This window comes from Orycteropus afer, unplaced genomic scaffold, assembly GCF_000298275.1.
Source record: "Orycteropus afer afer isolate SDZICR_OR568_19922 unplaced genomic scaffold, OryAfe1.0 scaffold00144, whole genome shotgun sequence".
Classification (NCBI taxonomy): Eukaryota; Metazoa; Chordata; class Mammalia; order Tubulidentata; family Orycteropodidae; genus Orycteropus; species Orycteropus afer.
In genome coordinates, this window is record NW_006921731.1 from 2,967,115 (window position 1) to 2,992,700 (window position 25,586).

Here is a 25,586-nt window from a genome sequence, read left to right on the forward strand (position 1 = left end):
TGAGACAAAGTATATGTGAACTGCTGTATGAAAAGTGAATTTACTCTGTAAATCTTCACCCAAATCCTAATTAAAAAAAAAAAAAAAAATTCAGTCTATAACATCTTACATTATTACATATCTTTATAATCTATATCCTGTCTCCCCAGCTGGGGGTGTAATCTCCCTGGGAGTCAGGTTGTGGCTATGGAACACTGAATTTAAGGACATGCTCAACTTTGTGGCATTGGACAAGTCACTTCACCTCTCAGTTTCCCAGTTCCATCACCTGTGAAAACTGGACATGGTAATAGTGCCTTTCTCCAGTTTGCACACTAGAAAGGTCCAGGCTGTGGTTAGGGATCAGGAGGATAATGGTGCCTCTCTATGTCCCTCTTGGTGCTGTGACCCACACTGTGCACTGAGTCTAGTAGGTGCTTTGTTCACATCTGCCCATGCTGACCCTGGGGCAGGGCCACCAGACAGAAATGCCACTGGGTCAGACACCCAGCCAGGCTGGCTGGGTCTGACCATGCCAGGATGACAACTGCCTTGGCATAATCACAGCAGCCTGTTCGTGGGCATTAGAAGCTGGTGGAGGAGGAAGGGTCCAGAGCCTCTTTTGCTGCACGTGGAGCAGGAGGAGCCTCCAGGGTGTCATTGCCACCCCTTTCAAAGTCTTCATGGTGAGTCTTCTATACTACTGTTAAGGATTGAATTGTGTTTTGTAAAAGATGTTGAAATCCTAACTCCTGTAACTGCAAATTGGAGCTCTGGTGGCATAGTGCCTAAGGCATTTGACTGCTAATCAGAAAGCTGGCAGTTCAAACCCACCAGCCACTCCTCATAAGGAAGGTTGGGCAATCTACTTCCATAGTGATACTGCCTTGGAAACCCAAGGAGGGTCGCTATGAGTTGGATCTGACTCGACGGCAGTGAGTTTGGTGGTTTTTTTGGTACCTGCAAATGTGGCTTTGTTTGGAAATAGTTTTTCTTAGAAGATGTTATCAGTTAAGTTAATGAGGGCATACTGGAGTGGGATGGGTCCTAATCCCTTCTCAGAGAACAGAGAGGGAAATAGAGTCACACACCACATGCAGATGTATCTACAAGTAGCAAACGTACATTAAGGATTACTGGAAGCCACCGGAATGTAGGAGAGAGTCATGGAACAGATTCTCCGTCAGAACCCTCAGAAGGAATCAACATGGCTGATACCCTGCTTTGGACTCCTAGCCTCCAGAACTGTGCAACAATAAATGTCTGTTCTTTGAAGCCACCCACTTGATGGTATTTTGTCACGACAGCCCTAAGAGACTAAAGCTTACCTTACCAGTTGCTGTCAAGTTAACTGCGACTCCTGGTGACATATGGTTGTCAGGGCTTTCTTCTGAGGCACCTTTGGGTGGACTTGAACCTCTAATCTTTTGATTAACAGCCAAGTGCATTAATTATTTGCACTGCCCAGGGACTCCAGGAAGCTAAGATAATTACCCAGAATTTCAGTTAAATTCAAGCATTTGGGGATGCTTGCTGTAGACTCAGCTCTACGATAGGCACAGAAGAGGATTGTGAACATTTTGAGAGTGAGTTTCTGTCAGAGTGTCTTCTATGCCCTTGGTGTTCTCAAGGTGCCTGTTGAGGCAAAAAATAAAAGCAAAACTCACTGCCCTCGAGTCAATTCAACTCATAGCAACCCCTCCTTGGGTTTCTGAGGCTGTATCTCTACCAAAGTAGATTGCCCAGTCTTCCTTCTGAGGAGTGGCTGGCGGGTTTGATCCGCCAGTCTTCTGGTTAGCAGTCAAATGCCTATATATATAAATAAATTAAAGAAACTTGAATTAGACACAAGGAATTGATAATCTGGGCTGGGAGATGAGAATAAAGTATGGGAATTGATTCTGTAATGCAAGCAAGAGCATAGTACATGGTGGATATGTGGATCAGAGGAGAGGTCACCGAGACGTGCGTTCAGTAGAGGCAGGACCATATTCTCCATGGTATTTCCAGTGCCCACAGCGGTGCCCGGAACGTAATAGGCCATCAATATGTATTTGTTGAGTGAAGAAATAAGGCGGAGAGTGTGTACAAGATATCACTTGAGAGGGGGAGGGTAGGAGGAAGGAAGGGAAGCCTGGAGGCTTAGAATAGTGGTGGATCCAGATGGGCTGCTGTAATCAAGGGTGAGCTTTGAGGTTGCTGCCTTTGCATGGTTAGGGATTAAAGAAGCAGGGGGAAAAAAAGGGGATTCTCCACAGGGAGGGCAATGTAGAACAAACAAATCATAGACAGATCACGGCTTGGATTCCTGCTGCAATTAACCTTTTTGGACCTCATTTTCTATATCATCAAAAAAAGGATAATATCTGTGGGCATTTATTGAGTGCTTAGTTCCTCATATTTGTATTAGCTATTTTATATGTATCATTTAATTACAGGGAACTCTGGTAGCATAGTGCCTAAGGTACTTGACTGCTAACCAGAAGGCTGGTGGTTCAAACCCCAACCACTCCTCGGAAAGAAGATTGGGCAATCTACTTCCGTAGTCATATTGCCTTGAAAACCCAAGGAGGGGTCGCTATGAATTGGGTCCGACTCAGCGCCACATAACAACAACACAACATTTAATTAAAGCTCGTATACCCTATAAACTAACTACTATTGTTATTACTATTGTTGTTAGATTCCGACTCATTGCAAGCCCATGTACGATAGAACACTGCCTGATCCTGCACCATCCTCACAATCCTTGCTATACCTGAGCCCATCATTGCAGCCACTGCGTCAATCCATCTCATTAGGGTTCTTCTCCTTTCTCGCTGACCATCTACTTTACCAAGCGTGATACCCTTCTCCAGGGAACGGGCCCTTCTGACAACGTGACCAAAGTAGGTGAGATAAAGTCTGGCCATTCTCACTTCCAAGGTGCATTCTGGCTGCACTTCTTCCAGGATAGATTTGTTCATTCTTCTGGCACTCCATGGTGTTTTCAGTATTCTTTGCCAACACCACAATTCAAGGGCATCAATTCTTCTTTGGTCTTTCTTATTCATTGTCCAGCTTTCACATGCATATGAGGTGATTGAAATACCATGGCTTGGGTTAGGTGAAGGAGCTCTGGTAGTGTAGTGCCTAAGGCATTTGACTGCTAACCAGAAGGCTGGTGTTTCAAACCCACCAGCCATTCCTCAGAAGGAAGGTTGGACAATCTACTTCTGTAGTGATACTGCCTCGGAAACTCAAGGAGGGATCACTATGAGTTGGTTTGTTTTTTTGGTTTGGGTTAGGTGAACCTTAGTCTTCACAGTGACATCTTTGCTGCATAACACTTTCACTTACTCCAATCTCCGCCCTTGAGTTGATTTTGACTCATAGCGACCCTCTTGGGTTTCCAAGACTGTAAATCTTCACAGATATAGATTGCCCCATCTTCCTTCTGTGGAGCAGCTGGTGGGTTTGAACCACTGACCTTCTGTCTAGCAGCCAAATGCCTTATCCAACACACCACCAGAGCTCCTTTCTTAACACTTTAAAGAGGTCTTTTGCAGTAGATTTGCCCAGTGCAATATGACATCTGATTTCTTCACTGCTACTTCCATGGATATTGGTTGTGGATCCAAGTAAAATGAAATCCCTGAAAACTTCAGTCTTTTCTCCATTTATTATGATGTTGCTTTTTGGTCCAGTGGTGAGGATTTTTTGTTTTCTTTATGTGGCGGTGTAATCAATACTGAAGACTGTAGTTTTTTATCTTCATCAGTAAATGCTTCATCTTCTTTTCAGCTAGCAAGGTTGTGTCATGTCCACAATGCAGGTTGTTAGTCTTCCTCCAATCCTGATACCACATTGTTCTTCATATAATCCAGCTTCTCAGATCATTTGCTCAGCATCCAGATTGAGTAAGTATGGTGAAAGGATAACCTTGAGGCACACCCTTCTTGATTTTAAACCATACAGTATGTCTTTGTTCTGTTTGAACGACAGCCTCTTGGTCTATGTACATGTTCCTCATGAGCACAATCAAGCATTTTGGAATTCCCATTCTTCACAAAGTTGTACAAATTTGTTATGATCCACACAGTCGAATACCTTTGCATAGTGAATAAAATACAGGTAAACATCTTTCTGGTATTCTTTGCTTTCAGCCAAGATCTAGCTGACATCAGCAAAACCCCTTGTTCTAATGAATCTAGCTTGAATTTCTGGAAATTCTCTGTCAATATACTACTGTAATCGTTTTTAAATTATCTTTAGTAAAATTTTACTTGCATGTGATATTAATGATGATATTGTTCAATAATTTCCACATTCAGTTGGATCATCTTTCTTTGGAATGGGCTTAAATATTGATCTCTTCCAGTCAGTTGGCCAGGTAGCTCTGTTCCATATTTCTTGGCATAAACAAGTAAGTATCTCCAGCACTGCATCCATTTGTTGGAACATCTCACTGGGTATCCTGTCAATTCCTGGAGCCTTATTTTATGCCAGTTTCTTCAGTGAAACTTGGACTCCTTCCTTTAACACCATCAGTTCTGGATCATATGCTGCTTCCTGAAATTGTGAGCATTGACCAATTCTTTTTGGTACAGTGACTCTGTGTATTCCTTCCGTCTTCTTTTGATGCTTCCTGCATCATTCAGTAATTTGCCCACAGAATCTTTCAGTATTGCAGGCTTGGACTTTTTCTTTCAACTTGACAAATGCTGAACATGTTCTTCCCTTTTGGTTTTCTAACTCTTTCACATTTCATTGTAATACTTTGTCTTCTTGAGCTGCACTTTGAAATTTTCTGTTCAGCTCTTTCATTTCATCATTTCTTCCTTTTGCTTCAACTACTCTCTATTCAACAGCAAGTTTCAGAGGCTCTTCTGATATCCATTTTGGTCTTTTCTTCCTTCTTTTTCTTTTTAATGACCATATACTTTCTCACATGTGGTTTCTTGGTGTCATCCTACAACTCATCTGATCTTTGGTCATTGCTGTTCGATGCATCAAATCTATTCTTGAGGTGGTCTCTAAATTCTAGTGGGGTATAATCAAGGTCATATTTTGGCTCTTGAGGACTTGTTTTTATTTTCTTCAGCTTCAGCTTGAACTTGCATAGGAGCAATTGCACAGTCAGCTCCTGATCTTGATTTGACTGAAGATATTGAGCTTCTCCATCACCTCTTTCCACAGATGTAGTAAATCTGATTCCTGTGTATTCCATCTGGTAAGATCTATGGGTATAGCTGCCATTTATGATGTTGAAAAAAAAAAAAAGTATTTGCAATAAATAAGTCATTGGTCTTGCAAAATTGTATCATGCAATCTCCATCATCATTTCTATCACCAAAGCCATATTTTCCAACTACCAATTATTCTTCTTTGTTTCCAACTTTTTCATTCCAATCAACAGTAATAATCAATACATCTTGATTGCATGTTTGGCAATTTCAGAGTGCAGAAATTGGTAAAAATCTTCTATTTCTTCATCTTTGGCATTAGTGATTGATGTGTAAATTTGAATAATAGTATTAACTGGTCTTCCTTGTAGACATATGGATATTATCCTATCACTGACAGCATTGTACTTCAGGATAGATCTTGAAACATTCTTTTTGACAATGAGTGTGATACCATTCCTCTTTGATTTGTCATTCCTGGCATAGTAGACCATATGATTGTCTGATTCAAACTGGCCAATTCCTGTCCATTTTGGCTTGCTATTGCCTAGGATATTGATCTTTATGCATTCCATTTCATTTTTGACAACTTCCAATTTTCCTAGATTCATACTTTGTACATTCCACCTTCTGATTGTTAATGGATGTTTGCAGCTGTTTCATCCAATTTTGAGTCATGCCCCATCAGCAAATGAAGGTCTTGAAAGCTTTATTCCATCCATGTCATTAAGGTTGATTCTGCTTTGAAGAGACAGCTCTTCCTCCATTGTATTTTGAGTGCCTTCCAACCTGAGGGGCTCATCTTCCAGTACTATATCAGACAGTGTTTCAGGGCTATTCATAAACTTTTCCAGTAATGTACCAGATTGTGTTTCACTGTCTTCATAAGGTTTTCACTGGCCAATTTTTTCATAAGTGGATGTGATAGTTGGAGCTGTGTGTCAACTTGGCTGGACCCTTCTTCCACCATTCATCTGTCAATTTGTCATACTATGGTGGCTTCCATGTTGGTGTGAGGTTGGAGGCCATGCCACTGGTATTTCATATACTAGCAGGGTCACCTATGGTGGGCGGGTTTCAGTGGAACTTCCAGACTAAGATTTAGAAGAAGGTATTATTATTAACCTTATTTTATGGATTCAGAAACTGAGGCACAGAGAAGTAAATGACTTGCTTAAGGTTATTTAATCAGTTATCAATTGCTACATAATAAACCACCTCAAAACTCAGTGGCATAAACCAATACATTTTATTTGCTCATGACCTCACTGGTCAGCAATTTGGGCTGAATTCAACTAGGGCCACTCTTGTGGCTACAATTTTCTGGTCTCCCTTGGTGGGATGGTCTAAGATGGCATCACTCACATGTCTGGTGGTTGACATCCTGGTTATTTTGCATTCACATCATAGTCTCAGGGCTCCAACTATAGCCAAACATAAGCAAACCCCAATGTGTAAGCATTTCTGAAGCCTGATGTCCCGTTGACAAAAGCAAGTCACCTGGTCATGTCCAGTGACATGGGGTGGAAAAGTGAACTTCTCCTCTTGGTGGAGGAGCTGCAGAGTCACAGTGCATACAGGGGTGTGTCTGCTTCAATGGGCGGGATCACTCTGGCCATCTTTGGAAGCAGTGTGCCACAGTCTTACATCTGCTGAGGGTCCTTTGGACCCTAAACCCCATGCTTCATTGCTAGGGAGATCTTTTAAGCACTTTTTAGTTACTGAACCCACTTACACAAGTCCTTACACTCACCCTTCTCTCCCCAGCCCCTGGAACTCCAGGATAATGACCACAGTAATGGAGGAACAAATAAAATGTAGAAAGGATTACTCAGTACAACAGACTTTTTTCTTCTTTTAATTTTTTATAAACTAGGTGGTCGTAGTTTTCAGGAGGTACTTACCTGAATCTGGGCATAATTTGGAGAGAAATGCTAAAGTCCATCATCACCTGATTTATGGAAATGCTTTTTCTCCATCTGTGACCAAGAAGGATGCAGATGTCCTGCAGGGCTGGCCAATTTGTTAATTGTTTGTTTGTTCATTCATTCAACAAGTCTTCCCTCTGCCCTGTCCCCACCACTTCACAGTGCTCTCCTTTCTAAAGCATACCAGTGTGCGAACACACATGCACACACACACACACCACCTCACTTCTTTTTCACTAAACTCCTTCATCTTGACACAATATAGCCCTTGGTCATCCATTGGCATGGGAGGGAAAAGGCAAAGGTTGAGTGTGTGTATGCCAAATCCTTCTAGAAGAGATCAAAACAAAAGAACAATCAACCAACAAAAAACACACTCTGTTTCACTGTTCAGCTAAAAATATGTTCAGATCTTCAGTACATTTCTAGCTCATGAGATGCATCTTTTGTGTTATTAACTTAGGAGTGTCACAGCCTCCCCACAACAACCCCTCCTCTGTGCTCATTAACTCTGCTCTAAGCTGTCCTAGGAAGGGCTGGCAGTGCTGGAGCTGTGGGCTTGTGCAGTGTCTTTGCTCAGGGCTATGTGGGAAGGGTCTGAAGAGGATAGTACACACCAGCAACAGGGAAACACTAATTGCACTAATGAATGGTTTTTACTTTTCATTTTATGAGGCTTTGGTGGATCAGTGGTAGAATTCTCCCTTCCATGGAGGAGACCGAGCTTCAGTTCCCAGGCTATGCACCTCTTGTGCAGTCACCACTCGTCTGTCAGTGAAGGCTCACATGTTGCTATGATGCTGACTGGGTTTTAGCGGAGCTTCCAGACTAAGATAGAATAGGAAGAAAGGCCTGTTGATCTATTCAGAAAATCAGCCAATGAAAACTCTATGAAGCACAATGGTTCAATCTATAATTGATCATGTGGATGGAGAGGGACCAGGGAGCATTTCACTCTACTGTGCATGGTGAAGAGTCAGGGCCTACTCAAGGCTGCTAATGACAACACCTTTCACTTGATAAAGCTTTGATTTGGATGTGCACTGGGTTCAGGGGTAAGAATCAGCTCTGGGCCCCTAGGCAAACTTGTGCCAAAGTATTTTCTTCCTGATGACCACCCTCATGGTTGCAGGTGGTTAGAGCCTGAGACTGGGAGCCCAGGAACTTGGCCTGTGGTTCCAACTCCAACCCCTGCTTTCTGTGTGTCTTCCCAGAACAATATCTGCAAATCATTCCTGTGGCTCATCATGGTTCTGCCATATAACTGAGCCTTTTGGCATTTACTTGACATTTTTCTGTAAATTGATTCTTTTTTTTTTTTTTTTTTAACTTTTGCAGTCTTGATCAAGGCCTTGTGTACTGAAAGAGCCACTCCCATTTTGGAGTCAGATGGGTATGGAGTCAAGGCCTGCCCCTTGGTCTGATGCTGGGCAAGTAGAAAACCCTCTGACCCTCAGCCCCTCCCTGGAATACATAGATGTTACCAACCCATCTCTCTGGATTGTTCTGAGGAGAAGGGTGTGAGTAGGGTATATGCAGTACAGTACCTGGCAGATATTAAACCAGTTGCCATAGAGTCAACTCCAATTCATGGCAATCCCACGTGTGTCAGAGTGGAACTGTGCTCCACAGAGTTTTCAGAAGCTGATTTTTTGGAAGTCAGGCACCAGTCCTTTCTTTTGAGGCACCTCTGAGTGGACTTGAACCTCCAAACTTTGGGTTAGCAACTGGGAGCATTAACTGTTTGCACCACGCGGAGATCCTGGACAACATTAGTGCTAAATAGCTGTGCATTTTATAAAAGAGTGAAGCACAAATATATTTCCTATGTAGTTCTGGATCTTTCCTTTCTCCTCTAGCCCCGTTGCCCTAAGAAAGCATGGCCTGAAAAAGTGCAGCCACCTCTTGCTTGGCCTCTATCCTCCAGGCTTGCTCTGTGTTACGCATGCTCAATTTGTGGGCCAGATGGACTTTCTTAGGTTTTTTTTGAAAGAATTACTTAATTCTAAAATTTAAGGATAATACATGAACTTGATTAAACAGCACAGAGAGGTACAGAGTGAGAAGTATGTCTCCTGTTGCCTGGCTCTCCCTTCTCCCCATATGCAATCTTGGTTATTAATTTTAATTTACTAATGTCTCCTTCTAGAGAAATTATATCCATAAAAAAGCATGCACACACAGAGATATCCCACACACTCCTGTTTTACACAAGTGGCAGCATCTTACGTACTATATCTTGCTTTTATAGTTATATTTTAGAGATTATTTCACTAATAATTACAGCCTTCAGTCTTATATAGGGGCAGTGGTGATTCAGGGTAGAATTCTCACCTTCCATGCATGAGACCTGGGCTTGATTCTTGGCCAGTGCTCTTTATGTACAGTCACCACCCCCCTGTCAGTGGAGGCTTGCTTGTTGTTATGATGCTGAATAGGCTTCAGTGGAGCTTTCATACTGACAGACTAAGAAGAAAGGCCTGGTGATCTACTTCCAAAAATCAGCCAAAGAAAATCCTGTGGATCACAGTGATCTGATCCCCAACCGATCACAGGGAATGGTACAGGATCAGATGGCATTTCATTCCATTGTGCATGGGGTCACCAGGAGTCAGGGGCCAACTCCATGGGCTGACAACCACCACCACCACCACTGTTATATGGTGTTTATCCCATGCCAGACATTGCTCTAAATGATTTACATGTATTAACTCATCTTGTGGTAGGTATTACCATAATCCCTGTTTTAGTGGCACCTTTCTCACACTTTGGGAAACATTGACCTAGAGCAAGTAATTTGGACTCTGGTCTCAGTTTTCCCCATCTATGGAATGAAGACATAAAACTAGAGGAACTTTGAGAGTACTTTCAAGGTTCAATCTTTTTCCTTTTTTATTGTGGTGCAATTTATTTAGGTGTACGTTTACAGAGCAGAGTTTGTTTTACATTCAACATTACATGTACATTCAATTTCACTCCCCATTTACCATCCCTAACCCTAACCCAGTCTCCTCCCTAACCTGCCCAGTAACCTCCGCCCCCACCCCCGTGCCCCTCATAATTACACACTCCTGTGTGTCCTGCATTTCCTCTGTGCAAATGTTGCCCCTCTGGTGCCCTGTGGTCAATTGCTCCAAGGGATGCCTTTCCACAGAGCATGTGGGTGCGTCATCCTGGGTTGATGGTCTGCATGTACATCTTGTTTACTATTGGGCTGAGAGTCTGCCCCTGGGAGTGAATTTTATTCCAGGCTCAAAATGTGTCCCAGGGCCATAGTCTTGGGGGTCTCACCAGACTGCATCTGACCAGTAATTCTGGTCATTATTGAGTTTTTGGATTTTGTTCCACATTTTTCCTCCCAGTCTACCCAGGATCTCCAGATTTGATCCTTTCCTGTGTATTTGGCATTGGTAGCCAGGCACCATCTAGTTTCGGTCTCGAGGGCCATCATGTCCTAGGGCTGATTCTAAATGCCCTTGTTTTTTATCTTAAAGCCACTCTGACCTAGGAAGGAGAGGAGGAGCATGTCTCAAACACAGTGCACGACAGGCTCTGCTGGACCACCATTGCACTAGTGGTCTGGTGCACACACGGTTTCATCTATGTGTCGAACTGCTCCTAAGGTGAACTGGAAGATGAGGTTTTCCTCCTTGCCTCTTTCAACTCCCCTGCCAAGACATTCACTCACTCAGCACACACTTACTGATCACCAGCTATGTCCAGAGAGATAAGACACAGCTTGTGTCCTCAACAGGTACACAATGTGACAAGTAGCTTCATGAAGAAATGGACATAGTGTGAGGGAACATGGCAGAAGCATCAGAAAGGCAACAAAGAAGAGATGGTGTTTGATTTGGATCTGGAACACAGTGGTCAGATTAACATAATGTTTACTGATTGGTCAGGCCTGGGTCTCATGCCCACCCCTAGAAGTAGAGGGTACAGTCAGTTTTATGTGACCCACATAGACAGAGTGGTGAAGGGGAATTCTGGGAATTTCCTCAAAGAAAATCAGGAAGCTGATTCAGAAGAAGGAGAACTGGATGATCCTGCAGAGAAAAACAACAGATGTCCACAGAGGGGGAGTAGCTGTGGGAAGATAAGCAGGTCTTCGTTGGCTAGTGCTCAAATGAACAAACACCTGATGTTCTTCTACCTATAAGCTGTACCTCAAACCTGACTGGTTCCTGCTCCTCCCAGGATTAATGCTCATTCTGCTGCTTTTGTGGGAACACTCCATCATCACCCCTTACCCTGTTCACTCACTAATAGCTACTTTTCATTCACGGTTCACTTGAGGTATCACTTTTCTCCAGGAAGACTTTCTTTAGCACTCTTTACTCCCATCATCAAGGAGCCCTGGTGGTGCAATGGTTAAAAATTTGGCTGCTAACTGAAAATTGGATGGTTCAAATCCACTAGCAGCTCTGCAGAAGAAAAGACCTAACTATCTGCTCCCATAAGGATTTACAGTCTTAGAATTTGGATTTACTGCCCTGTGGGACAGTTCTACTCTTTCCTACAGGGTTGCTGTGAGTCAGAATTGACTTGATGACACAGAACAACAATACTCCCCTCATCATAGCACTTCTCACAGTGTGTTAATTACTTGTTTGTCTGTCTCTCAGTGGAATGTGTATTTGTGAGGGCAGAGATATTCACTCTGTGAATATCTGTCTTCTGCACTCTGGTAGCAGAAGGTTGGCAGTTGAAACCCACCAGCCACTCTGCAGAAGGAAGACTGGGCAATCTACTTCCATAAAGATTTACTGCTTCAGAAACCCAAAGGGTATTGCTGTGAGTTGGAATCTACTCAATGGCAGTGAGTTTGGTGTTTTATTTTTGTTGTTGTTGTTGTTGTTTTTTGAGTATAAAACCTAACGTTGCTCAGCGGTGCAAATGGCTTGCACTTGACTACTTATCACCCAGTGGCTCCAAAAAAGAAAGGCCTGGGGATTGGCTTCCACAAAGATTGCAGCCAAGAAAACCCATTGGACAGTTCTGCTGTATAACACACGGGGTCTCTATGAGGGAGAATTGACTTGACAACAGGCAATGTTCTGTTCTTGACTTGAGGGGCAACAGGCTTAATTTGGTGTAGTACCTGACACATAATAAACTCCTCAGTAAATATTTATGATTGAAGGTGTACCTATCCCTTCCTCCAGTATACAGCTTTGGAATATATTCCAAATATATTCACCAAGTCAAAAGCAATAGAACCGCATCTCGCCTATTTCATCCTCCCTCCCTCCCCCTTCCCTGCCTCTCTCTCTCCATCCCTTTTTCCCCTCCTATTCTCCCTTCCCTTTTTCCTCTGTCCCTCTCCTTTCCTTCCATCCATCCATGAAAATAAATATAGGTACTGGCCAAGTTCCATTCTTTGCTTATTACAGGCGATGTGATCATGAGCAAAGCCCTGGCCCTCATGGACTCTTGCATCTGGGGAGATAGCATCTATAAACCTGCAGAATAAATAAGTAAGATAGAGATTATAAATTCTACAGAGAACATAGGTTACAGAGTGTAGGTGGTGAGACTGAATTCTGAGACTTCTCTTTTTCTTCAAGGATGTCTTTGGCATTCATTTGCCCAAGATTCCACCTGTACACAAATGTTGGAACCAGAGGGCTTAATGTACCCAGGATGGCCCTGCCTGTGGGACAGCGAAAGCCCAGATGGACTGCATTTTTGAGAAGTTGTTTTCTAACAACTGATCCTTATCCTGTCCCAGTATGTCCCTTTATTGATGCTGTCAACTTCCAGACTCTATTTTTCTTCTTTTGTGTTTAAATGAGGGTATGAAAGACTAGAACAATAATACTTTTCTGTTTTCATGATCTGAGGATCTGGGAAGATGCAAAAGGCAAAAAATACTTAGCAAAAGGCAGCATGAGTACCAGAAAAAGCAACACCTAGGGATCAGGAGACCCAGCCTCCAGTCTCAGCTTGACTTGGCTTGCTGTGTGACTTTGGATAATATGCTTGCTATTTCTGGGCCTTAGTTTCCTTCGATGAGGAGTTAGTACTTCAAGATTTCTGGAGGCCCATCTGGCCCTTAGATAGATAGATATAGACAGACAGACAGACAGAAAACTGCTGTCAAGTTGACTCTGACTAGTGGCAACCTTATGTACAACAGAAGGAAAAGTTGCCTGGTCCTTAGTCATTCTCATAATTGCTAACATGTTTGAGCCCATCACTTCAGCTGTTGTACCAATCCATCTCATCAAGGATCTCTCTTGACCTCACTGGCCCCTTCTTCACCTAGCATAATGTCCTCTTCCAGCAATTGATCCCTCCTTATGATATATCCAAAGCAAGTGGGTCAGATAGTGCTTTGTTGTGATCCCTAATATTTCCATTGTGGGGTAGTGCCTAACGTATCTGACTGCTAACCAGAAGGTTGGTAGTTCAAACCCACCAGCCACTCCATGGAAGGAAAACTGGGTAAACTATTTACATAAAGATTTACCACCTTAGAAACCCTAAGGGGGTCACTGTGAGTCAGAATTGACTCTATGGCAATGAGTTTGGAGTTTGGTTTTGGAATTTTCAGAAGAAGATTGCCAGGCCTTTCTTTCTAGTTTGTCTTAGTCTGGAAGCTCCACTGAAATCTGTCCACCATTTGACCCTTCTGATACTTGAAATACTGGTGGCATAGCATCCAGCATCATAGCAACATACAAGCCACTACAGTATGACAAACTGATAGATGAGTGGTGGTTCTGACTCTTACATTCTGAGAATCCATGCGTCTAAGAACAGTGGTCTGAACTGACATGTACCCACATGGTCTTTCTCAGCTGGTAGCAGAACTATTCAAAGGGGGCCTTTCTAAGAGGGTCTAGAGGTTCTGGAAAGTGGATCCCTCTTTATCCTCCATTAAGCTGGGTGAACCTTCAGAGGTACAAAGTTGAAAAATGGGTCTAGGCAACTTGGCCTCAGCTGACTTCCTGCATCCATCCACTTCTGCCCCTGTCCCAGCCACAGATATGCTGTTGTCAGCCAGTTGTTCTACACTTCCAGTTTACAGAGCATTTTCCCACTCACTCCCTTCTCTGATCTTCACCATGCAAGACAGAGAGGACACCCTCTCCCACAGTCACCCAGCCAGTAAACCAGGTCTCCTGAATCCCTGAGCTGGAGAGACCTCTATTATCCCTATTTTATGTTTGTGGAAGGGGTACTGGGAAGACAACACAATCAGGTATCCATTAAGCCCAGGCTGTGGGGTCAGCCACCTTAGCTTTGAACCTTGGCTCTGCCATTTACTGACTTTGTGACCTTGAGAAATGTGCTTTTGTGGGCCATGGTTTCCTCATCTATAAGCAGGGATCATAATGGCACCTGCCACCTAGGGTTTTTGTGAGAAATTAATGAGTTAAAATATATAAAGTGGTTAGAAGGAGACCTGTAATGTAGTAAGTGCTCAACATATGTTAGCTGCTGTCATTGTTATTTTTATTACACTGCCTCCCATGACTGGGGTAAGGATGAATTGAAATGCTCCTTGAGGTACATAAAGAAAAGAGTTTCTTAATCTCTAAGGTAATAGATAACAGCAAATAGATAAATTAAATATTACATATCCTGGACTGGCAATATAGAGTAGACTTTTCTAAGCTGTACTACTAAGGACCTTCCATACTGAAGCTAATTTTTCAGGTGGGCTGAAATAAAGGAAATGTCTAGAATATTCTGGGTGTAATTAGTTAGACATGCCTTCAAGGAAGCTCCCAAGTAAGCTTTTCAGTGGCATTTATCTGGCATATGTTGTCCTTGGCACATTGAGTTCACTGCTACTCTTGAGATCAGGAACCATCATTTAGGTCAGAGGGAGTTTGACTGCAGGGTAGTCAGGGCTGTGTTCTCCATGTGTGGGATTTCTGGAATACAGTTCAGGGACTATACTGGGAAATTTGCCTTGTTAGAGAGCAGAAAGTATACTTTTAGGCTCCAGAACAGTAGAAAAGTAGGCAAAGAAAAATGTGGGAGGTTGAGAATACCCAGCTGTGATGCTGGCCTTGGGTGAGTAGATGGATGGGTTGCTGAATGGATAGGTGGATGGGTAGATGGATGGATAAAAGGAAGTATGGAAGGAAGGAAGGAAGGATAGATGAATGGATGGGTGGATGTATCGATGGAAGGATAATTAGATAGGAAGATCTGGTTCCAAATGGAAATGCTTTCTGCTCTTCTGAACTACCCAACACAAGTGACAGAATTAGTGTGAGATAAGTAGACCTCAGAAGCTGAAATAAGAAACATAAATTTAATAGGGATCATTGAAGCCAGAGAGAGATGGAGTCCGGAAATGAATAGCACCTGGGAAGTGGTAGAGGAGCAAGGGAACTGGTGGTGTCTGTGAATGTGGAGGAATAGAGAAAAGCCTTAAAAATGGGGCAACATGGAGATCCTGGAGACAAACTTTAGCAGACATTCTGAACACTTAGCCATTTATGTTCTAAGCAACCATGGCATAAAGGACAGAGTAAAAAGAAGCAACTGCTTTGATTATCTATAAGGCTGCAGTAATTCTTTTTGGCCACTAGATGTTGAACTGTTTTTGTTATGTGCCCTTGAGTTGGACCCAACTCATACAAGCCCTCCTTGGGTTTCCCAGGCAATATCACTAACGGAAGTAGATTGCCCAACCTTCCATCTGAGCTAGTTGTTGAGACTACCAGGGAGTGGGGGGAACCTCACTGCCGTGGAGTCGATTCGACTCATAGCAACCCCTCCTTGGGTTTCTGAGGCAGTACCTCAACAGAAGTATATTGCCCAATCTTCCTTTTGAGGAGTGGCTGGTGGGTTTGAACTGCCAGCCTTCTGGTTAGCAGTCAAATGCCTTAGGCACTACACCAAACTTTCTGGCCCATTTACTTTGGAAACCATCTTAGTAGAAATGGCATAATGAATGGTTAAAGCCAGCAAAAAGGAGTCTTTGGGACAACTTCTAATGAACAAAAATGGGTGGATACAGAGAAAGGAAAGAAAGGGCTCCTTCCAAAACCCATTGAGGAAAAGTTTATTGCATTTTTAATTCACTTATTGTTTTGAATGTTTTGGAGGTTTTTGGAATGAAGGAAGAAAAGAGAAACATGATATTAAATATGTGGTTTTCTACATTAGCTAATATTCTCCTGAGTTTGTATGCATTTTGCTGAAGTTATGGTCAAATGAGTCATTTCAAAATTCTTTCACCCTCAGCCCAAATCAGGGAGGAGGAGAAGGATGATAGCAACTAAGGCCTACATGGCTCTTACTATTTTGTAGGTATTATTCTCAGCACTTTACAAAAATTAACTCATTTAGTCCTCACCACAAACCTATGAGGTAGGTGCTTTTATCCCCATTTTACAGATGAAGAAGGAGAGATTAGAGAGGTTCTGTGATTTGCTCAAGGTCACACAGTGGCTAAGTTGCAGCATCAGGATTCAGTCCTGACAATTGGCCCCAGCATCCGTATCCTTAACTACCATGCCCTACAACAAATCTTGTCCCCACTGGCTCTTAGCCTAAGGCAAAGGGAACTTATTGAGCAATAGATCAAGTCTATGATTTAATGGTAACAGTCATAGAGGAATCCTCTTTCCAACAAGTTCACTTCACAGGACTTGGAATGAGAATGAATAGTGTAATGGAGTTGGCTAGAATTCATTGTATGGACTCCCAGGTTCCTTAACTTATAGGGACTGGGTAGGCAGAAGCACATCCCATCCCTGGTGGTGGCTCCTGGTGGGAGCCTCTGCTTTATTAGTTGCTGTAATTATCCAAACAGCAAGAGAAGAGAATGAACAAGGGTCAGAAGCCATGGATTCCTTAAATGTCTTGAGCTTCTTAATATAGAGAGATGATCATAAACTTGATATTGCAAAGGAACAGTGTACTCCTAGTTGGAAACGAATTGGAGACAGAATGCTGCTGGCTTGGGACTGACTGCTCAGTCTTCTACTCTAAGGCAATCAGAAGAATTCATATCTGTAGAGAAAATGGTAATGAAATAAGGAAACAAAATGATAGTAGAAAAAGTGGTATATTAACAAGCATAAGACCAGATTTCCAATATGGTTAAATATACACTTACCATTTGGCCCTCTATTCCACTCTTAGGTATTTACCTAAGAGAAATGAAAACATATGTCCACATAAAAACTTGTACACAGATGGTCATAGCAAGTAGCCCAAAACTATAAACAAGCTAAAAAACCATCAATAGACAAATAAATTTGTGTATCTGATATATCTGGACTACTACTCAGCAATAAAAATGAACTACTGATACTTGCAACAACATGGATGAATCTGGAAAAAAAATTTCTGAGTAAAAAAGGCAAACCCAAGAGTTTATGACCTGTGATTCTTTTATGTGGAGTTCTGGAGCACACAAAACAAATCTATAGTGGCAGAGAAATATAGCAAATCAGAGGTTGCCCGTGGGGGTGGTGATTGACTGCAAAGGAGCATGAGGGATCTTTTTGATGGTCAGAAATGTTCTCTATCTTGATTGTGGTGGTGACTACATGGATATAAAGTCTGGAGAAGGCATTGATACACTGTTTGACCTTGGATGAGCCACTTTGCCCCCCTGGGCCTCTGTTCCCCTATATGTAGAAGCTGGTAGTTGGATTAGGTGATGCCTAAGATTTTTTCTGACTCAAAAATTCCCTTGTTATAACAGTATCTGATGTTTATTACAGAAGTAGAATAGTAAAGTGAAATTTGCTTTACAGGAAGTCATTTTGTAGCCAAACATGAGTTTGTTTAAGATATGGAACTACTACTGGGTTATCTAATATTGTCCTTTTGGGAACAGAAGGTCTGGTGGTGCAGTGCCTAAGGCATTTGACTGCTAATCAGAAGGTTGACAGTTCAAACCCACTAGCCACTCCATGGAAGGAAGATGAGGCAATCTACTTTGTAAAGACTTACTGCCTTGGAAACCCAATGGGGGTCACTATGAGTCAGAATTGATTCAATGCCAGTGGGCTTTTTGGTTTTTTTTGGGGGGAACAGAGCCACTTGTAGGCCGATTTTACTTAAAAGAACAGCTGAAAAATTATTCATAAGTGAGTTAAGCCCCATGAACACCTGAAGAGGGGCTTTCCCACTGATACTTGGGGAGGGAGAGCAAGAGTTACTTCCAGGGCTAAGGAGGACAGCCAGGGAAGGACCAAGTTTGGTATATCACCCCTGAGAACATCCAAATGCTTGTGAGTTGTGGTTACCCTTTTTAATTTCCTCTTTACTAGACTGTGCCTGGAACTTATTATTAGTTACTGTTAATTTGGCTCTGGCCCATGATGGCCCCCTGGACAGTAGAATGAAATCTTCATTGTCTTGTCCTACACCATCTTCATGATCTTTGGTGTGTTTGAGTTTATTGTTGTGGCTATTGTGTCAATCCATCTCTCTGAGGGTTTCCTTCAATTTTGCTGGCCCCCACTTTACTAAACGTGATGTCTTTCTCCAGCAATTGGTCCCTCCTGACAATGCATCCAAAATAAATGAGTCGAAGTCTTGGACAATATTCTGTGATGCATAAGGTCTTCATTGGTTAATTTCAGAAATAGACCTCCAGGCCTTTTTTTCCATAGGTGACCCTGCATCATAGCAAAAGGCAAGCCATCAAGGTACAACAAACTCAACAGACAGGTGATGGACCTGGTACTAAGTAAGAACTAGATGACAGGTCTCAATGATTCTGCTGATGATGATAATGATAATGATGGTGAAACTGCTGCTACCACTGCTTATCATCATTTCCAGTCCTAGAGAGTTTGTGAAAAATAAAGAAGTGTGAAGAAATGTTTAGTGTTACTATGGTAACCTCTGTGCTATGGGAATAATGCAATGTCTTTACTTTGCATTTTCTCTTTCCTGTGTTTTATAATCTTGTACAATGAGCAAGTACTGCTTCTATAATAATAAAAGTTTATATGAATTTTTTTTTTTTTTTTTTTTAAGTAGAGTACAGCCTCAGAGTGCAATTTGGGAAAAGGGCAGGGGCAGTTCTGACTGAAGTGCAGAACTTTGTAGGAGGCTGGAGCCTTAGGGCCAGCCCACACTGGGCCATAATAGGCTGCTGATCTCCTGTACTTCTGTGTCCCCAGGTCATGAAAACCTACCACATGTACCATGCAGAGAGCATCAGTGCAGAAAGCAAGCTGAAGGAGGCTGAGAAGCAGGAGGAGAAGCAGTTCAACAAGTCAGGGGACCTCAGCATGAACCTGCTCCGGCACGAGGACCGGCCGCAGCGCCGCAGCTCTGTGAAGAAGATTGAGAAGATGAAGGAGAAGGCAAGTAGGGACCCCAGGCAGGAAGGGGAGGGCCGTGCTCTGAGCTGAGGGCCTTGACCTTCCAAGTACCCTTCTGCCCTCCACACCTGGGGCTATGGTTTGGACAGATGCTGCCAGCACCTGCTATCTTAGAGGTCAGTGTCATGCAGGAGGGAGGGCTGGCCATGCCTCTGTGAGCATGTGTAAGGCCTGGCCTAGTGCCAGTCAACAGGCTGGGAGAGAAGCTCAGCTGATAAAAATCCTGAACTGGGATGAGATTCTCATGCAGTGAACACATTCTTGGTTTGCACAGTGGGAGTTCCTTAGACAATGGAGTGAGGTCTTGCTCCAGAGGTCAGTTTGGTGTCTAGGGGGCTGGTTGTAACTGAATGTGCCCTACCATAAGGGAACAGCACTAGTCTTCCAATTAGCACATGGGATCCTGCTGAAGGGCCATTCAGAAATTGCCATTTCCAAACCAAAGATTGGTTCATGTCTACCCAGAGGAGCCTTAGAAGAAAGGCCTGGCAATCTACTTCTAAAAAGCCAGCCATTAAAAACCCTGTGGAAAGTAGTTCTGCTTTGACACACATGGGGTCACCATGAGTTGGAGTTGACTCAATTGTTCCTGGCTAGGGCATGGTGGAGGGAGGGCTGGCTTTGGAGTCAGGCTGGGATTTGAAAATAGAGGTAGTCCGTGACTTATGACATATTTGAATTTTGATGAACTACACTTATAATTCACTTTTTTTTTTTTTTTTTTGGTACATCTTATCATTAGCACTATGTTGCAGCATGTAATTTCCTGATGTTAACATTCTCAGATGTTCATTTGTATGTGCTCAATTTTATGATTTACTGTTCAAAACACTGCTGGATTTATTAAGACACTGAAAATAAAAGATAATAATAATGAAAAATGAAAAAAAAAAATGAGGTATTTGACTTATATCAGAACTGACTTATGACGGAGTTATCAGAACAGAACCCCGTCACAAGTTGATGACTACCTGTACCACATTTACAACGCCTCTCTGAGCTGCAGTTGTCAAACTTGTATAGTAAATTCCTTGGACTATTAACAGATAGTTTCATCTCTCATATCAACTCTGATTATTAGTAGCGACTGCCCAGAGCACTGTGTTGAGGATTGTGCTTTCATATCCACACTTAACTGCTGTGATCAATTAATGATGTATATCATGGTGGGAGAATGTAGAGGATAGTGCACACACTGTTATTTGGTCATTCCTAGACTAGATGACTCCTAATTACTTTCTTAAAGGGTTTTCTTATTGAATTCTCTGTCTCCATTCATTCCATGCAATCAACAAATATTTCCTGAGATCTTTCTATGTGTCATACATTGTGCCAAATGTTATGAGTGGCTGTAGTCTAATTCTATGCTATTGTGATCCTTTAGCTCTAAAAATTATAGGAAAATGGATGGGAATAAAACCCAATAGAACCTGGGTAAACTGAAAAAGTGGCTGGGGCAAATAGGATAAAATTACTGAAGGCAAAGAAAAATATGTTTTACAATAATCAGTCAGGGGCCCAATTAAAAACTGAGCAAAGGATTTGAATAGACATTTCTCCAAAGAAAATATATAAGTAACCAATGAGTACATGAACAGATGCTCAACATCAGTAGTCATTAGGCAAATACAAACCAAAGCCACAATGAGATACCACTTCCCACCCATCATAATGTGTGCTTAAAAAAAAGGACAGACAATAACAAGTGTTGCCAAGGATGTAGAGAATTAGAACCCTCAAACTTTGTTGGTAGGAATGAAAAATGGGGGAGCCAATCACTTTGGAGAACAGTCTGTCAGTTCCTCAGAATGTTAAACATCATTTCTGTATTACTCAGCAATTCCATTACTAGATATCTGTCTACCCAAGAGAAATGAAAACATATATCTACCCCAAAACTTGTATACCAATGTTCATAGCAATATAATACACAATAGCCAAAAGGTGGAAACAGCCCAACTGTCCCTTAACTGATGAATGGAGAAACAGAATGTGGTCTATCCATACAATGTAATATTATTTAGGCATAAAAAGGAACACATTCTGATACATGCTACAGCATGGATGAACTTCAAAACATTGTGCTAGGTGAAGGAAGCCAGACACAAAAGATCACACACTGTTTGATTCCATTTATATGAAATGCCCAGAAGAGGTAAATCTATAGAGTCAGAAAGTAGTTTAATTGAAGATGGAGAATGACTGCTAATGGGCAGTGGGTTTCTTTTTTGGATGATGAAAATATCTAAAGCTAAATAGTCATGGTTGCACAACTCTGTGAAAATACTAAAACAAAAAAAAACAAAACCCAGCAGAGAATTACAGGACTAGGAAAGGGAGATGCATAGAGAGTAGATCAAGTACTAGTTGGGGAGTTTGGAGGTTAATTTTAAATTTAGATTTATGTGCTAATTAGCCATTCTCTTGGTCAAGCCACTTTTCTTCTGTTCTCATTTCCTCCCCTATAAACTGGATGAATTAAACTAAGATACCTCTAAAATCTTTTGTAGGTATAAAATTTTATGGATCCATGAAAGGCTGAAAAATGTCTTAGAGTCATAATGGGCCACTAGAAATGAGCCAAGAGTATCCAAACTCTTTGTGGGGGTTGGGTACATGTCAGGTAACAGGTGTAATTGCCAGGAGTCTCTTTCTGGAAGTGCCCAGAGTAAGAGGACCTGCAGAAAGGCCAGAGGAATCTCTGAAGAAAATTAAAAGGTTGACCAAGGGGACACCTCTGCTAAAAAGCTAAGAGAAGTCCAAGTGGAAAAAAGAAGATTTAAGATTGTCTAGGTAAGGGAGGAAAATCCTGATTCTTTAAGGAGGCATATCCTTTTACCTTGCTAAGTGATCTACTTCTAAAAGATCACAACCTTGAAAACCCTATGAAGCAGAGTTCTTCTCTGTCACATACGGTCACTATGAGTCGGAATCAACATGAAGACAATAACAATAACAACAACAACATCTTTTTGCCGTAGGTGTCTGTTTTACTTTAGGACTCCCTAAGAGTCCCTGCAGATGTTATAGTGCTTGACTACTAATCAAAAAGTTGGAAATTGGAGTCCACGCAGAGGTACCTGGGAAGAAAGGCCTGGCAACATACTTCCAAAAAACCCTAGAGGAGTGCCTGCTTTGATGACTTTTATTATTTTATTTTATTTTTATTGTGATTTGGGTGAAAGTTTACAGAGCAAATTCACTTTCTATACAGCAGCTCACAGACACTTTGTCTCATGACATTGACTGCAATTTCCCACAATGCAACAGCTTCCCTCCCACTTCCTCCCCATAGTTACCTCTTCCCTGTGTCCTTCTTTCCATGCATTCCTGCCTCCTGAGCTGTCTCCCTGTACATACACAGCCCTTCTATTCTCCCATGATTCATCTCACCAAGAAGTGTATCTACCTAATGTAAATGTTCAGCTCATATGCCTGTCTTTTGTTTGTCTGGAAGGCACAGGAGTGGGTTCAATTCCAGACCTGAAGGGCAGCGAGGGTCCATAGTCTCAGGGGTTCCATCAGGCTCAATCAGACCAGCAAACTTGGTCCCCCTCCGTTTTTTTGTTTTTTTTTTTAAATGATTTTGAGGTTTGTTCTACATGCTTTTACCACTTTCGTTGAATATAGTATTAGAAGTCCTAGTCAGAGGAATAAGACAAGAAAAATAAATAAAAGATGTCCAGATTGGAAAAGAAGAAGTATCTGTTTGTGGATAACATGTTCCTAAATCAGACGACATATTTCACTGGGCAAATCTGCTGCAAAAAACCTCTTTAAAGTGCTGAAGAGTAAAGATGTCTCCCTGAAGACTAAGGTGTGCCTTACACAAGCCATGGTGTTTCAGTCACCTCATATGCATGTGAAAGCTGGACAATGAATAAGGAAGACCAAAGAAGAGTTGATGCTTTTGAGTTGTGGTGTTGGAGAAGAATGCTGAAAGTACCATGGACTGCTAAAAGAACTAACAGATCTGTCCTGGAATAAGTGCAGCCAGAATGTTCCTTGGAAGCAAGAATGGCCTGACTTTGTCTCACCTATTTTGGTCATGTTGTCAGAAGGAACCATTCCCTGGAGAAGGATGTGCTTAGAAAGGTCATCAAAAAAGGGGAAGGCCCTCAACAAGATGGATTGACACAGTGATTGCAACAATGGGCTCAGGTATAGCAAGTATTGTTAGGGTAGTGCAGGACCAGGCAGTATTTTGTTCTATTGTATAGAGGGTTGCTATGAGTTGGGGCTAACTCAATGGCACATAACAACAATAACAGTATGTAGAAAATTCCAAAGAGTCCACAAAGAACTTCTAGAGATATAGAGGAATTTAGCAAAGTTGTAGGGTAAAAGGTCAACAAACAAAAATCAATTGGGTTTCTATACACTAGCAATGAGAATTCTGAAAGGGAAATTAGAGAAATGATCCCATTTACGATAGCATCTAAAAAAATAAAATACCTAGGAATAAATCTAACCAGTATGTGAAGGACTTATAAATGAAAACTATAAAACACTGCTGAAAGAGATTAAAGAAGACTTAAATAAATGCAAAGATGTTCCATGTTCACAGATTGGAAGGCTTAGTATTGTTAAGATGTCAATACTAACCTAAGTGGTCTTTAGAGTCAGTGTTATCCGATTAAAATTCCAGCAGCCTCTTACAGAAGTAGAAAAACAAATCCTCCACTTTATATGGAATGGCCAGAGGCCTTGAATAGCTAAAATGATGTTGAAAGAGAAGAACAAAATAGGAGGTCTCATATTTCCTGGTTTGTATAACCCTCAACATATCAATGGAATTGAATTGAGAGTCCAAAAATATTCCCACATATCTATGGTCAAACTATTTTTTGACAAGAGTGCCAAGTCCATTCAATTTAGAAAGAAGGATCTCTTCAATGAACCGTTCTGGGAAAATCTGATTTCCACATGCAATGAAGCTGAAGGATGATCTGTGCCTGACACCTTACACAAAAACAAATTTAAGATGTACAAATTTAAAGGACCTAAATGTGCAAACTGAAATCATAAAACAGAAGAAAACACAGGGGCAACACTGTCAGGCCTAGCTTCTAACAATGAATTATCTAATATAATCACAAAAGCACAAATAGCAAAAGACAAAATAAATAAATGAGACTTCATAAAAATTTAAAAATTTGTTCATCAAGATTTTACCATAAAAATGAAAACACAAGCTACCAACTGGGACAATAGCTTTGGAAATCATGTATCTGATAAGACTCTAGTAACCAAAATATATATAAAACTTTGACAACTTAACAACAAAGAGACAAATAATTCAATCATAAAATGGGCAAAGGATTTGAATAGACATTTCATCCAAGAGGACATCCATATGACACCAAACACATGAAAAGATGCTCAGCATCATTAGCTGTCAGAGAAATGCAAGCCAAACCACAGTGACATACCATTTCACTCCCACTAGGATGGCTAAGATTAAAAACTAACAACAGACAATAATAAATATTAGTGAGGATATGAGGAAATTGGAAACTTTATCCATGCTGGTAGAAATGCAAACTGGAATAGCCCTTGTGCAAAACAGTGTGGTGATTCTTCAATAGAACTACCACATGACCCAGCAATTCCACTCCTAGGTATATACCCAAAAGACTTGAAAACAGAGACTTGTATACCAATGTCCATTGCAACACAATCCACAATAGCCAAAAGGTGGAAACAACCTAAGTGCCTATCAACAGATGAGTGGATAAACAAAATGTGGTACGTATACACATTCAGCCAATTAGAAAAATGAATGAAGTCTTGATACATGCTACAATATGGATGGAGCTGGAAGACATTATTTTCTGTAAAATACATCAGGAGCCAAAGGACAAATATTGTATATCCTCACTATAAAAAAGAGAAGAAAAGGCAAATGTAGAGAAAACAAAGTTTATTAGAGGTTACTGGGGAAAGAGGAGGTTCACAGTGATGAAAAAATCACATTGATTGAGGGTAGGGTTGCATAGCCAGTTATTGAAATTGATGTCATTGAATTGTACACATGTAAAAAGTTGAATTGGCAAGAGTTATGAGATAGATATATTTACAACAATGACCAAAAAAAAGAAAAAAAAAAGAGTAGTTGCTGAGGCTGCTTATGTTGTTGTTGTTGTTAAGTGCCGTCGAGTCGTTTCTGACTCATAGCGACCCCATGCACAGCA

General features: G+C 41.6%; 1 protein-coding gene across 1 annotated transcript in view; it reads left to right on the forward strand.

The window, feature by feature from the left end:
• Positions 1-25,586, forward strand: part of SRGAP3 (SLIT-ROBO Rho GTPase activating protein 3) — a 432,226-nt gene that overhangs the window by 281,132 nt on the left and 125,508 nt on the right. The window contains exon 5 of the mRNA XM_007945843.1: positions 19,189-19,374. Within this exon, the coding sequence (XP_007944034.1) occupies positions 19,189-19,374 (186 nt within the window). The remainder of the gene's footprint in view (positions 1-19,188; positions 19,375-25,586) is intronic.